At 42.1% G+C, this 16,536-nt stretch overlaps 1 protein-coding gene across 1 annotated transcript in view; it reads left to right on the plus strand.

Annotated features, from left to right (window-relative positions):
- Positions 1-16,536, plus strand: part of Piwil4 (piwi like RNA-mediated gene silencing 4) — a 51,565-nt gene that overhangs the window by 18,808 nt on the left and 16,221 nt on the right. Inside the window, exons 10-13 of the mRNA XM_027951413.2 lie at positions 951-1,074; positions 2,052-2,169; positions 5,081-5,192; positions 15,699-15,883. Coding sequence (XP_027807214.1) covers positions 951-1,074; positions 2,052-2,169; positions 5,081-5,192; positions 15,699-15,883 — 539 coding nt within the window. The remainder of the gene's footprint in view (positions 1-950; positions 1,075-2,051; positions 2,170-5,080; positions 5,193-15,698; positions 15,884-16,536) is intronic.

Raw genomic sequence — 16,536 nt, forward strand, 5'->3', positions numbered from 1 at the left:
TTTAAAATATGATTTCTGAGTTGCTTTTTAAATTTATTTTGATGACTAAAATTCCTTATCAAAATATAAAAATGCATCTTACATCCTTAATTATAATGCCCAGGCATTTTATAAATTATAATTCTAGTTCTGTCACTAGTGTCCAGTAAATTGTACAGAAAATGGGTGTTAATTGGAACCTTTGTCATTGAAAACAAACTTTTGGGATGATGAGAATGTTTGAAATTCAAGTTTAGGAAGGGAATGAAGTGGGGTATGCATTGACAGTTGGCAAACCAGACACCGTGCTAGAGGTTTACCTAGCATACCTCTCACCTACTGTTATCCTCATTCCATAGAAGAGGGAAGGTGAGTAACTCCCCCAGTGTCACAGTCCAGGTAAATGGAGGAGCTGGGGATCAGATTCCCATTTGTTGGATTTCTGGGCTGATTTCTTATAACATCATACCAGCCTGAATGTTAAAGATGGGCTTGCTTTTTTGAGAAATCTGAAGTCTACTCAGTATAACGCTTGCCCTCATCTTGTGTATAGACATTTTCAGATTGAACACGGAAGTTTAGAAGCAGTTGTTTAATCGTGGGGCAGCGAGCCTCAGTCACAGATAATGGAAATGCTTGTTTTCAGTCAGCCCCAGGGGATCACTGGATTATGTATATAACCAGCTGGAGGCAATTCTGAATCTGGAAGAAACCCAGAAAAAGTAGGGTAATGACTTTTAAAAAACAGTGTTGCATTTTAAGAGATAATTAAAGGAATAAAACTGACCCTCAGATGTAAAAGACAAGTTCTAGTAATAAGTTGTGAGGAGCAGAAAGCCTTGGTTTTTTTTTTTCCCCTCCACTGAAAAGATATGCTTATATATTCATCTGGGGATTTCTTTGTTGCTTATGAGTAAGGATGCACTGTTTCCACATTGACCTTTTTTTCTCATTAATTTTGCATTTTATAGCAATATAATATTACTATATCTGACCTAAATCAGCCAGTGCTTGTTAGTCTGTTGAAAAGCAAGAAAAATCACAACACTGAGGCTCCAATTGTCCACTTGATGCCTGAGCTCTGCTTTCTAACAGGTAACATTTATGTTTTATAACTGTCAGGCTCCTAATCACAGTCTTCTGAGCCTTAGCAATGGGCAGAACCTTGCCAAAGCACTAATTTAACTCATGAAGGATGGGCCTTTTAAGGAATTTATCCAGTAGTAAAGACAAATGTGAGGATGGAGAGCCTTTGGAATCTATTTCATGTATTTCACTTGTTACTTTGTTGCAAAGTAGGCCTCTCTATATTTTCCTACAGCAAACATGCTCTTTTCTGTTTTTTAAATTCACTAGTATAGGAAGCAGTATGACTTTGATTTTTGTCATATGTTGTTAGCATGATTCCAAAATGATCCTTAGTTTCTTCTTGCATTAGCTTCCACAAGGTAATCCTCACCATATACTAGAATCTGAATAATTATCTCCAGTACTTCTAGTAATGTTTATCTAACTAATACAGTACAGCTAAGAAAGGAGGACTTTCTATTTTTTATGTATTTGTATTGCTTAAATCAGTTATTTTATACACACACACACACACATTTTGCAGTTACAAAAATAGGACTTAATCTTCGAATGGAGGGATGCTCATTCCTGGTTGTAGTGTCATATTGTAGCCCACCTTGTTGGTCATGAGCCACATGAGTTTATTGGACACTTGAAATGTGATGAGCTACATGGAGAAACTGAAGAAGGTTGTGCTGCAAATGCAAAATACAAAGAAAGAGGAAACTACTTGAGTAATGAAGTTTATATGCATGTAGAAATGATAATATATTGAATATACTGGGTTAAGTAATTCATATTACTTGAAATAATTTCATCTATTTCTCTTGGGCTTTTTAAACACAGCTAATAGAACAACTTTAATGACATGTAGTTTGCATGGGACAGTACTGTCCTAGTGAATCTGATTCAGTTTAAATGGAGGAGCTTCAGGTGTGTTTGAGATAGACTGGGGCCGCAGCGTCTGCTCATGTTCCCACACTGTATTTGTTGACACTTCGTAGGCTTGACTGACCAGGCAACCTCTGATTTCCAGCTGATGAAGGCCGTGGCTGAAGAGACGCGGCTCAGTCCTTTGGGCCGGCAGCAGCGCTTGGCCAGGCTTGCTGACGACATCCAGAGGTACTGGATCACCTTACTGAGGCTGCGTGTGCCCTGCCTAAGCCAAGTGTGTAGAATTGGATGATGTAAATGATGCTTCATTCTTTAGGCAAACATTTCATTTGTTGATTCAGAGAAAGTCCCTTTTGAAATGTGTTGTTTGGAGCCCAGAGATTTCATGCAAAATGCTCAGGAGTAGTGAGTTGAAGGGAAGAGGTGGGAGGCCGAGCTGGAGGGGCAGCACCACTGCAGTTAGACAGCTGTGCTTGCACATGTTTAACGAATTGAGGTCTGGGGAATTTTTTATGTAAAGAGCTATAATCTGAAATAAACAAACAAAAAACTTAAAACAAAAACAGAAGATAGCCAAAAACCCTGACAGGCTTCCAGTATTCAGGGTCAGGAGTGGCCTCAGGAGCTGGAACTGTAAGCTTTTACTACATAGACTTTAAATTTCAAGTGCCTTTGTCCTTTTGTTCAGTCAATCTGATTCTCAGACTGTGTCCCTGCCCTTATTTACAACGGTGTGGTGCAATGTGTGATGAGAGAATTGTGCTCCTTCCTGGGTCTCCTTTCTGATATCCTAAAATTGTGCTATCTCATATTATAGTCCTGTGTGGCTCTTGGGCACTTGAAATGTGGCAAGTAAATGCATCCTCAATTGATAATATTTTGGATATACTAAGTTACATGTTGTATGTTTAACAAATGATTTCATTTGTTACTTTTTAACCTTTTTAATGTGGTTCCTAGAAAAATTAAAATTGTATTTTTATTGGGCCACATTGTTGTAAAATGGTCATTTTCCTTCATTATTTATTATTTATTTATTTACAGAATCGGGGATGAAACCAGGGCCTCACACATGCCAGGCAAATGCCCTACCACTGAGCTATATTCCCAGCCCTTTATAAATTTTTTTTTTTTTTAATTTTGAGATAGAGTCTTACTCAAGTGAGACCCTGGCAGGTCTTAAACTTAGGTTCCTCCTGCCTCAGCCCCCTGAGTAGCTGAGATTACAGGTACACCACTGCCCCTGGCCAAACAATTAATTTTCTTTAAAATTAAAAAAAATAACAACTTACAGAAGAATTTGGATACGAATATAAACAAATTGAGAGAAATAACTCAATAATTATTTGTTAACAGATGAATCATATTTAGTGAATGATGTGTATTTTTTAAAATATTTGCAAATGCACATGATACTATTCTTTTTCAGAAAGTGTTATAGTATTATAAATCATGTTTTATAATTTTTTCATTCAAAGGTTTTCTGGAATGTTTCCATCTGATAAATGTGCATCTCTGTTATCAGGCTAGTAGCTTTGTAGTGTCCATTTTATCACATACTTTTTAAATTTATTCTGGACATACCCTGACTTAGGTCTACTGGAGAAATTCCCCTCTATCCCTTATTCTGGGCTGTGGATTATTTCTCCTGATATATCCTCCTGCCACCTTTGAGTAATGCCACTTACCTTATCCCATTTCTTGCCCAGTTATAGCCTTGTCCTCCCACTTTGGGAAGACAGTATATGAAGCAAAAATAATTAATTCAAAGGATTCAGTGTGACCAGATAAGACATAACCTTAATAGATGGACCTAATGAGCTGTCACAGAATGACAGTGGTTCCAACCTCTCTAAAGAGTGAGGTGGAGCAAGACACAGCAGTACATTCCTATAATCCCAGTTGCTTGGGAGATTGAAGCCTGAGGTAGGAGGATCACGAGAGCAAAGACAGCCACAGCAACTTATCGAGATGCTGTCTCAAGATAAAAAGGAGATCTGGTCTCAAAATAAAATAAAATAAAAAGGATGTGGATGTGGCCCAGTGGCTAAGAGCTCCTGGGTTCAATGCCTGGTACCAAAAAAAAAAAAAAAAAAAAAAAAAAATTGAGGTGGAGGCTTAATAGTGATACAGAGGTGTGGATCTCATAGTATCCTGTGAGTACCTGGCTTAGTGTATGCTGGATACTGTGTCAGAGACTGAAGACAAAGTCAGGAGCTTAAAGCACAGTAGAAATTACCCCATATCACAGCATCATCAGATTAAAGCATAACCTATGATTAAAGCTTATTAAGTTACAAGCCAATGTCTAGTCAAGCATGAAAGACTGTCATTGTTAGTAATATTAATATTCTCCTCATAGTTAACCTGTTTGCCTGTGTATCCTACAGGTTTTCTGAAGCTTAAATCCTTATGTCCCCTTTATCATCTTCCATCCACTCTCAAGCTACTGAATCAGATATTCCTAGAAGACCTCTTCATGTCCAGAGGCCCCCAAATGACTTCTTATTAACACATTAGTTATTGGAAATAACATCTACATTTACTGAGCATATAACATGTGAAAGTCATTTTCCATATATTGTCATATTTAATCTTTTACGTCAGCTCTCTGAAGTAGCTATTTTTGTTATCCCAATGTTTTGCCAGTAAAGTAACTAATACTTTGAAAGATTTAAGAATTTGCTAGAGATCACATATAAAGGTTAGACCTAGGATCTGGGGTTGTGGCTCAGTGGTAGAGCACTTGCCTAGCATAAGTAAGGCACTGGCTTCAGTTCTCAGCACCACATAAAAATAAGTAAATGAGATAAAGATATTGTGTTCACCTACAACTAAAAAAAAGTTAGAAAAAGAAAAAAAGGTTCAACCTAAACCCAGGCTGGCCTGGCTTGAGAGCTCATTTTTCTAACCAGTGTGCCCCACTGGAAGCCCTTTCCCACCCCTGCATCTCTCAGATGGGTATGCTTGTCCTGTAATTCTTTAGGGGGGAGCGGGGGATGAGTCAAAATAGAAGCCAGGAATCCTAAAGACAGAAAATCAGCCCCCGATGAATTCAGTGAGTTATAGTTTTATCTCTAATGATTAAGAACCTTTAGAGAATCATTGCTCTTTTGACTTAAAACACTTCTTTCAACAGAGACAAGAATGCTCGTTTTGAGCTGGAGACCTGGGGACTGCATTTTGGAAGCCAGTTGTCTCTGACTGGCCGGGTTGTACCTTCAGAGAAAATATTAATGCAAGACTATGTAGTAAGTACAATGGTTTTATTTTCATTTGAAATTGTTTACTTGAACATTTGTAAGTTTGATCCTTTGCCAGAGTAACTGGGCACTTACAGATATGTGTTGGGTTTCTTGGTGGCTATGTCCCTGCCCTCCCTTTGTCCTAAGGCTCAGGTCCCCTCCAATTTCCATTTCAGTACAAATTTACTTTCATGGACTTAGTGGCACCCAGTGGACATGATATAGGTCTGTTAGAAATTAGTATAGTATTTCAGACAGGCGTGGTGGTACACTCCTGTAATCCCAGCAACTTAGGAGGCCGAGGCAGGAGGATCATGAGTTCAAAGCCAGACTCAGCAAAATTGAGGTGTTAAGCAACTCAGTGAGACCCTGCTGTTAATAAAATACAAAATAGGGTTGGGGATGTGGCTGAGTGGTTGAATGCCCCTAAGTACAATCCCCAGGGCCTCCAAAAAAACAGTATTATGCAATTCAACCATACCCACCTATTATTGGCTATTATACTACATGACTTAAAAATAAAAAAGCCATAGTTAAGAAAATTCTGCTAACTGGCAAAGATTAATTCTACTAGACTGAGTTCCTTATACCAAAGCTAGTTTCTTAGTTGCTGTGTTCATTGTGTCTGTTAATCTTTCAAAAAAGTAAAGAGCTGTTCAGTTGATGTAAAACTGAAGAAATTCTCACGGAGCCTATTCCCAAACATAGCCTCAAGAGACAAATCATTGTTCCTTCTGGGCTTTAATTGAGTAACAAACCTATTTTAGATAGTAGAGGGAACTGGGACCAAAGACAGAGCAGGCCCAGCGGCCTGCTGAGGGGCAGAGCCGCCCCCCACCCCCCTCGCCTGCCAGGTAGGGGAAGGGTGACCACCGACAGAAAAGGCCCAGTGGCCCAGGGCGGGACAGAGCTTCCAATCACTCCTGCAAGGTAGGCGGGCCTGCGACCCACTGGCAGAAGAGGAGCAGCCGCCTGCTGAGAGGCTGAGCCGCCCCCTCCCCCTGCGCCAGCATAGTAGAGGGAACTGGGTCCAAAGACAGAGCAGGCCCAGCGGCCTGCTGAGGGACAGAGCCGCCCCCCACCCCCCTCGCCTGCCAGGTAGGGGAAGGGTGACCACCGACAGAAAAGGCCCAGTGGCCCAGGGCGGGACAGAGCTTCCAATCACTCCTGCAAGGTAGGCGGGCCTGCGACCCACTGGCAGAAGAGGAGCAGTCGCCTGCTGAGAGGCTGAGCCGCCCCCTCCCCCTGCGCCGGCATAGTAGAGGGAACTGGGACCAAAGACAGAGCAGGCCCAGCGGCCTGCTGAGGGGCAGAGCCGCCCCCCACCCCCCTCGCCTGCCAGGTAGGGGAAGGGTGACCACCGACAGAAAAGGCCCAGTGGCCCAGGGCGGGACAGAGCTTCCAATCACTCCTGCAAGGTAGGCGGGCCTGCGACCCACTGGCAGAAGAGGAGCAGCCGCCTGCTGAGAGGCTGAGCCGCCCCCTCCCCCTGCGCTGACATAGTAGACGGAACTGGGACCAATCACAGAGCAGGCCCAGCGGCCTGCTGAGGGGCAGAGCCGCCCCCCACCCCCCTCGCCTGCCAGGTAGGGGAAGGGTGACCACAGACAGAAAAGGCCCAGTGGTCCAGGGCGGGACAGAGCTTCCAATCACTCCTGCAAGGTAGGCGGGCCTGCGACCCACCGGCAGAAGAGGAGCAGTCGCCTGCTGAGAGGCTGAGCCGCCCCCTCCCCCTTCGCCGGCATAGTAGAGGGAACTGGGACCAAAGACAGAGCAGGCCCAGCGGCCTGCTGAGGGGCAGAGCCGCCCCCCACCCCCCTCGCCTGCCAGGTAGGGGAAGGGTGACCACCGACAGAAAAGGCCCAGTGGCCCAGGGCGGGACAGAGCTTCCAATCACTCCTGCAAGGTAGGCGGGCCTGCGACCCACCGGCAGAAGAGGAGCAGTCGCCTGCTGAGAGGCTGAGCCGCCCCCTCCCCCTGCGCCGGCATAGTAGAGAGAACTGGGACCAAACACAGAGCAGGCCCAGCAGCCTGCTGAGGGGCAGAGCCGCCCCCCACCCCCCTCGCCTGCCAGGTAGGGGAAGGGTGACCACCGACAGAAAAGGCCCAGTGGCCCAGGGCGGGACAGAGCTTCCAATCACTCCTGCAAGGTAGGCGGGCCTGCGACCCACTGGCAGAAGAGGAGCAGCCGCCTGCTGAGAGGCTGAGCCGCCCCCTCCCCCTGCGCTGACATAGTAGACGGAACTGGGACCAATCACAGAGCAGGCCCAGCGGCCTGCTGAGGGGCAGAGCCGCCCCCCACCCCCCTCGCCTGCCAGGTAGGGGAAGGGTGACCACCGACAGAAAAGGCCCAGTGGCCCGCGGTGGGACAGAGCTTCCAATCACTCCTGCAAGGTAGGCGGGCCTGCGACCCACTGGCAGAAGAGGAGCAGCCGCCTGCTGAGAGGCTGAGCCGCCCCCTCCCCCTGCGCCGGCATAGTAGAGGGAACTGGGACCAAACACAGAGCGGGCCCAGCGGCCTGCTGAGGGGCAGAGCCGCCCCCCACCCCCCTCGCCTGCCAGGTAGGGGAAGGGTGACCACAGACAGAAAAGGCCCAGTGGCCCGCGGCGGGACAGAGCTTCCAATCACTCCTGCAAGGTAGGCGGGCCTGCGACCTACCGGCAGAAGAGGAGCAGCCGCCTGCTGAGAGGCTGAGCCGCCCCCTCCCCCTGCGCCGGCATAGTAGAGGGAACTGGGACCAAACACAGAGCAGGCCCAGCGGCCTGCTGAGGGGCAGAGCCGCTCCCCACCCCCCTCGCCTGCCAGGTAGGGGAAGGGTGACCACAGACAGAAAAGGCCCAGTGGCCCGCGGCGGGACAGAGCTTCCAATCACTCCTGCAAGGTAGGCGGGCCTGCGACCCACCGGCAGAAGAGGAGCAGCGGCCTGCTGAGAGGCAGAGCCGCCCCCTCCCCCCCGCGCCTGCAAGGTAATCGGAACTGAGACCACCATCAGAACAGGTCAGACCTGCAACCGAGAGACAGAAGAGGCCCAGTGGCCTGAGGAAGGGTAGAGCCGCCCCCCCCCCCACGCCTGCAAAGTAGGCGGACCTGCGACCCACTGGCAGTACAGCCCCAGAGGCCTGCAGAGGGGCAGTGCCGCTGCCTGCGCCTGCAAAGTAGGCAGAACGGCGACCACCGACAGAACAAGCCTAGCGGCCCGCAGAGGGACAGAGCCGCCGCCCGCGCCTGCAAGGACGGCGGACCTGCTACCGACTGGCAGAGCAGGCCCAGCGGCCTGCCGGCGTGGTAGGCACATTGCCCCAATTGGCGGAGGGGCAGAGCCGCCGCCCGTGCCTGCGAGGGAGACTTTGCAACTATACAAGACCAATATAAATATATAGGGGGAAAATTCAATAGCACAACAGTTTCACCAAGAAGAAAGGAACGCGAACAGTATGAAGAGACAAGGAAAGAAAGGACCACAAGCATTGCAGGTCAACTCAACTTTAGAAGAGGTAATAGCTGCAGCTGATGGAATGTCAGATAAAGAATTCAGGATATACATGCTTCAGATGATCTGGAGTCTCAAGGAAGACATCAGACAGCAAAATCAGACAATGAAAGATCACTTCAACAATGAATTACATAAACAAATCCAAGAAGCAAAAGATCAACTATACAGGGAAATAGAGGTTATAAAAAACAAACAAACAGAAATCCTAGAAATGCAGGAAGCAATAAGCCAACTTAAAAACTCAATTGAGAATACTACCAGCAGAGTAGAACACTTAGAAGACAGAACATCAGACAATGAAGATAAAGTATTTCAACTTGAAAAGAACATAGACAGCTCAGCAAGACTGTTAAGAAACCATGAGCAGAACATCCAAGAAATATGGGATAACATCAAGAGACCAAATTTAAGAGTCATTGGGATACAGGAAGGAACAGAGTTTCAAACCAAAGGAATGAGCAATCTATTCAATGAAATAATTCGAGAAAACTTCCCAGACTTGAAGAATGAGACAGAACCCCAAATCCTAGAAGCCTACAGGACGCCGAATGTGCAAAATCATAAGAGACCCACACCTAGACACATTATAATGAAGATGCCCAACATACAGAACAAGGAGAGAATTTTAAAAGCTACAAGAGAAAGGAAGCAGATCACATTTAGGGGTAAGCCAATCAGGATAACAGCTGATCTTTCAACACAGACTCTGAAAGCTAGAAGATCCTGGAATAACATATTTCAAACACTGAAAGAAAATGGGTTCCAACCAAGAATTGTGTTTCCAGCGAAATTAAGCTTCAGGATGGAAGATGAAATTAAAACCTTCCACGATAAACAAAAGTTAAAAGAATTTGCAGCTAGAAAACCATTTCTTCAAAACATCCTTGGCAAAACATTACAGGAAGAGGAAATGGAAAATAACAATGAAAACCAACAGTGGGAGGTAGGACACTAAAGGGGGGAAAATAATCAAAGTGGAAAACAAACCATGTTTAGTAACATAAATAAACAAATATGGCTGGAAGAACAACCCATATCTCAATAATAACCCTAAATGTTAATGGCTTAAACTCACCAATCAAGAGACACAGGCTAGTAGAATGGATCACAAAACAAGACCCAACAATATGCTGCCTACAGGAGACGCATTTGATAGGAAAAGACATACATAGGCTGAAGGTGAAAGGTTGGGAAAAATCATATCACTCATATGGACTTCGGAAACAAGCAGGAGTATCCATACTCATATCAAATAAAATAGATTTTAAGCCAAAGTTAATCAAAAGGGATAAAGAGGGACACTACATACTGCTCAAGGGAACCATACACCAACAAGACATAACAATCATAAATATATATGCCCCAAACAATGGTGCAGCTATGTTCATCAAACAAACTCTTCTCAAGTTCAAGAGTCTAATAGACCACCATACAATAATCATGGGAGACTTCAACACACCTCTCTCACCACTGGACAGATCTTCCAAACAAAAGTTGAATAAGGAAACTATAGAACTCAATAACACAATTAATAACCTAGACTTAATTGACATATATAGAATATACCACCCAACATCAAACAGTTACACTTTTTTCTCAGCAGCACATGGATCCTTCTCAAAAATAGATCATATATTATGTCACAGGGAAACTCTTAGACAATACAAAGGAGTAGAGATAATACCATGCATCCTATCTGATCATAATGGAATGGAACTGAAAATCAACGATAAAAGAAGGAAGGAAAAAGAATTTATCACTTGGAGAATGAACAATGGGTTACTGAATGATCAATGGGTTATAGAAGACATCAAGGAGGAAATTAAAAAATTCTTAGAGATTAATGAAAACACAGACACAACATATCGGAATCTATGGGACACATTGAAAGCAGTTCTAAGAGGAAAATTCATTGCTTGGAGTTCATTCCTTAAAAAAAGAAAAAACCAACAAATAAATGATCTCATACTTCATCTCAAAATCCTAGAAAAAGAAGAGCAAAACAACAGCAAAAGAAGTAGAAGGCAAGAAATAATTAAAATCAGAGCTGAAATCAATGAAATCGAAACAAAAGAAACAATTGAAAAAATTGACAAAACTAAAAGTTGGTTCTTTGAAAAAATAAACAAAATCGACAGACCCTTAGCCATGCTAGCGAAGAGAAGAAGAGAGAGAACTCAAATCACTAACATACGGGATGAAAGAGGCAATATCACAACAGACACTTCAGAAATACAGAAGATAATCAAAAATTATTTTGAATCCTTATACTCCAATAAATTAGAAGATAGTGAAGGCATAGATAAATTTCTTAAGTCATATGATCTGCCCAGATTGAGTCAGGAGGATATAGACAACCTAAACAGACCAATATCAATTGAGGAAATAGAAGAAACCATCAAAAGACTACCAACTAAGAAAAGCCCAGGACCGGATGGGTATACAGCAGAGTTTTACAAAACCTTTAAAGAGGAACTAATACCAATACTTTTCAAGCTACTTCGGGAAATAGAAAAAGAGGGAGAACTTCCAAATTCATTCTACGAGGCCAACATCACCCTGATACCTAAACCAGACAAAGACACTTCAAAGAAAGAAAACTACAGACCAATATCTCTAATGAACTTGGATGCAAAAATCCTCAATAAAATTCTGGCCACTCGGATACAAAGGCACATCAAAAAAATTGTGCACCATGATCAAGTAGGATTCATCCCTGGGATGCAAGGCTGGTTCAATATAAGGAAATCAATAAATGTTATTCACCACATCAATAGACTTAAAAATAAGAACCATATGATCATCTCGATAGATGCGGAAAAAGCATTCGACAAAGTACAGCATCCCTTTATGTTCAAAACTCTAGAAAAACTAGGGATAACAGGAACATACCTCAATATTGTAAAAGCAATCTATGCTAAGCCTCAGGCTAGCATCATTCTGAATGGAGAAAAATTGAAGGCATTCCCTCTAAAATCTGGAACAAGACAGGGATGCCCTCTCTCACCACTTCTGTTCAACATAGTTCTCGAAACACTGGCCAGAGCAATTAGACAGACGAAAGAAATTAAAGGCATCAAAATAGGAAAAGAAGAACTTAAATTATCACTATTTGCAGATGACATGATTCTATACCTAGCAGACCCAAAAGGGTCTACAAAGAAACTATTAGAGCTAATAAATGAATTCAGCAAAGTGGCAGGATATAAAATCAACACGCATAAATCAAAGGCATTCCTGTATATCAGCGACAAATCCTCTGAAATGGAAATGAGGACAACCACTCCATTCACAATATCTTCAAAAAAAATAAAATACTTAGGAATCAACCTAACAAAAGAGGTGAAAGACTTATACAATGAAAACTACAGAACCCTAAAGAGAGAAATAGAAGAAGATCTTAGAAGATGGAAAAATATACCCTGTTCATGGATAGGCAGAACTAACATCATCAAAATGGCGATATTACCAAAAGTTCTCTATAGGTTTAATGCAATGCCAATCAAAATCCCAACGGCATTTCTTGTAGAAATAGAGAAAGCAATCATGAAATTCATATGGAAAAATAAAAGACCCAGAATAGCAAAAACAATGCTAAGCAGGAAGTGTGAATCAGGCGGTATAGCGATACCAGACTTCAAACTATATTACAGAGCAATAGTAACAAAAACAGCATGGTACTGGTACCAAAACAGGCGGGTGGACCAATGGTACAGAATAGAGGACACAGAAACCAATCCACAAAACTACAACTATCTTATATTTGATAAAGGGTCTAAAAGCATGCAATGGAGGAAGGATAGCATCTTCAACAAATGGTGCTGGGAAAACTGGAAATCCATATGCAACAAAATGAAACTGAATCCCTTTCTCTCGCCATGCACAAAAGTTAATTCAAAATGGATCAAGGAGCTTGATATCAAATCAGAGACGCGCCGTCTGATAGAAGAAAAAGTTGGCTACGATCTACAGTCGGTGGGGTCGGGCTCCAAATTCCTCAATAGGACACCCATAGCACAAAAGTTAATAACTAGAATCAACAAATGGGACTTACTCAAACTAAAAAGTTTTTTCTCAGCAAAAGATACAATAAGAGAGGTAAATAGAGAGCCTACAACCTGGGAACAAATCTTTACTCCTCACACTTCAGATAGAGCCCTAATATCCAGAGTATACAAAGAGCTCAAAAAATTAGACAATAAGAGAACAAACAACCCAATCAACAAATGGGCCAAGGACCTGAACAGACACTTCTCAGAGGAGGACATACAGTCAATCAACAAGTACATGAAAAAATGCTCACCATCTCTAGCAGTCAGAGAAATGCAAATCAAAACCACCCTAAGATACCATCTCACTCCAGTTAGATTGGCAGCCATTATGAAGTCAAACAACAACAAGTGCTGGCGAGGATGTGGGGAAAAGGGTACACTTGTACATTGCTGGTGGGACTGCAAATTGGTGCAGCCAATTTGGAAAGCAGTATGGAGATTTCTTGGAAAGCTGGGAATGGAGCCACCATTTGACCCAGCTATTCCCCTTCTCGGTCTATTCCCTAAAGACCTAAAAAGAGCATGCTACAGGGACACTGCTACATCGATGTTCATAGCAGCACAATTCACAATAGCTAGACTGTGGAACCAACCTAGATGCCCTTCAATGGATGAATGGATAAAAAAAATGTGGCATTTATACACAATGGAGTATTACTCTGCATTAAAAAATGACAAAATCATAGAATTTACAGGGAAATGGATGGCATTAGAGCAGATTATGCTAAGTGAAGCTAGCCAATCCCTAAAAAACAAATGTCAAATGTCTTCTTTGATATAAGGAGAGTAGCTAAGAATAGAGTAGGGTCGAAGAGCATGAGAAGAAGATTAACATTAAACAGGGTTGAGAGGTGGGAGGGAAAGGGAGAGAGAAGGGAAAATGCATGGAAATGGAAGGAGACCCTCAGAGGTATACAAAAGTACATACAAGAGGAAGTGAGGGGAAGGGGAAAAATAATACAAGGGGGACAAACGAATGTCAGTAAAGGGGGCAGAGAGAGAAGAGGGGAGGGGAGGGGAGGGGAGGGGAGGGGAGGGGAGGGGGGATAGTAGAGGATAGGAAAGACAGCAGAATACAACAGACACTAGTATGGCAATATGTAAATCAATGGATGTATAACTGATGTGATTCTGCAATCTGTATATGGGGTAAAAATGGGAGCTCATAACCCACTTGAATCAAATTGTGAAATATGATATATCAAGAACTATGTAATGTCTTGAACAGCCAACAATAAAAAAAAAAAAAAAAAAAAAGAATTAAAAAAAAAAAAATAGAATGATGTTGGCCTTGGGTTTAATGTATATAGCTTTTACAATGTTTTTCTAGTATTTTGAACTTCAATGGATGCTATATTTTGTCACATGCTTTTTTTGCATCTATTAATAATCATGTGATTCTTGTCTTAAAAAAAAAAAAAAAAAAAAAAACAAACCTATTTTATGCAAAAATTGCACGTTATCCTACTTTTCCCCTCTGTTTTGCCCATTTTTAAGGCCAGTTATATTTCATTTAGTTTAAAAGGCTTTCTTGTCCTTAGTTGGTACAATAAAATACATGTCTGAACTAATGTAACTGGTATTGGAAAAATGGGGATATTTTTCTCCTTTCTGTTGAGTAATCTATCCAAATTAACAAAAATTGATTGGAGATACTGAGAGAAAAAAAACTAATTTTCAAAACAAAGCAAATAAAACAGTAAACTATTACCCTACTAGGTCAGGGATCAGTAAAGAGAAGTGCAGTTTCAGGTCCATATGTGAAGCAGGACTCAAGATACTTAAAATGATTCATTTTATCATCTCTGTGAGTAAAATCATATTTAACAGAACTTTTATTTTTTTTTCATTTTTGTATTTTTTGATATGGAAATAGGTCACCTAGGGAGACTGGGCATTAAAATGGAAGAACCTGAACCCTAGAGGTAGGGGCTTGCTAGAAGTGACTATGTCATCAACTTTTTGGCCAATCATCATCATCATCATCATCATCATTAATATTATTTTGCAGTGCTGGGGATTGAACCCAGGGCCTCATGTATGCCAGGCAAGTGCTCTACTGCTGAGCCACAGCTCCAGCCATTGGCCAACTCTTTTCTAAAAGTCATAAAGAAAGATTCATAGGCACATTGTTCTGGGTCTCCTTCCATTGTCCACGGGATGACAGCAGGATTGTAGGCAAGAAGAATGTGACTCTCTTCCCACTGTATGTAATGAACCTTAGTTCTGATGGAACTCTCTGTGGAGGGCAACCTGTTCCCTTTTGTTCTCATGTTAAGGTCACTTCCTGGGTGCTGAGTCCCAGCCTGGCCACTTAAAGGCAAGGCATGATGAAGATGCCTGGTGGCTGGAAATGAGTACTTGGTAGAAAGTGCCCTGGCTGGAACATCAGGACACTAGCATTCTCAATCTGTCACTGCTGCCAGCTGGCTCTACAGTTTCTCTCCACCGCAGCTTTTGAGTCTGTAGAACAAGGGAATTATGTTACATACATTAATGCATCCTCTTTGTTCCTAAATGTAGCTTTCCTGCCATAAGATACAGTGCTAACTTCTCTGTAGGGCTTGTCCATTTTAGTATGATGAGAAGAGTATCAATAATCATCATTTTCTATTTGAGATATCAGAATGCATAAAGGAAACCAAACTGTACATCCTGTTTGTCTACATCACTCATAATAGAGGTCATAGGTTCTTAGAAATGGAAGGGAACCTTTGAGATCTTTGGATCAGACATAGCAGAGACCCATGAGGAAGTCTTACCCAAGGTTCTGCATCCAGGGCCTGGCAGACCTGGGATGATTCCCAGATGCCCCCACTCCCAAGAAGCATCTGTGTGTTAAGACTGTGACAATAGTTCTGTTCTGTGACAATAGTTCTATTGTGGCAAATATTGGCCATGTTTACACTGTATTTAATTGGTCTCTGAATAAATTTGTACAATCTTTTCATGATCATTTTCCTCAGTGTCAACCCGTGTCTGCTGCTGATTGGTCCAAGGATATACGATCTTGCAAGATTTTAAGTGCACAGCCTTTGAATAAGTGGTTGCTTTTATGTGGTAACAGAGCAGAAAATGTGATTGAGAACTTTCTGAACTGCTTGAGAAGAGTTGGAAGCCCCATGGGATTTAATGTGGGCTACCCCAAAATGTGAGAATATACTGAATTTTTATTTCATGCATTAAGTTGATTTGGTTAGAAGGTGGGAAGTAACGGCTGATGCATCTACAAAGGCTTATTTCAGTAATGTTCCCTGACATAAAGTGCAACAAAATAGTCATAAGTGGATAGATTTTTGTAATGAGTACATCTTTATTAAGCTAAAATGTATTTTAGGTTGATCTGTGTGAAATTTTGTTTTCACATTTCTTCTTAGGCAAGTCTCATGACCTCAAAATCTTTTCAGTAATAGAATAAATCCTTAATAAGTCCATATATTCTCTTCTCAATTTTTTTCTTCTTTCATATCAATTATTTAAAACTTAAGAACAAATAGGATATTTAAAAATAAAGTTGCATTTCCTGATTTACTTGATAGATTTTATGCTTTAACTTTTAATATAGAAATAGACCTAAAATAAGCATTTCTGATTCTGTTGCTATATCAAGATTAGTCATTTTTATAATATTCTGTTAACACTAAGTTCATTCATTTTTTTTGAACATTTGTTTTATATCTTCTGTGTGCTAAATACTAAACTTGTTTCAGGGGATGAGAAAGATGAAGAAAATTGCTTTAATTGAGTAAATACCTATGCAGTCATACTCAAAGTTTAACATCGTTTTGCTTTAAAAAATCCATA

This window comes from Marmota flaviventris, chromosome 9 (assembly GCF_047511675.1).
Source record: "Marmota flaviventris isolate mMarFla1 chromosome 9, mMarFla1.hap1, whole genome shotgun sequence".
Taxonomy (NCBI): domain Eukaryota; kingdom Metazoa; phylum Chordata; class Mammalia; order Rodentia; family Sciuridae; genus Marmota; species Marmota flaviventris.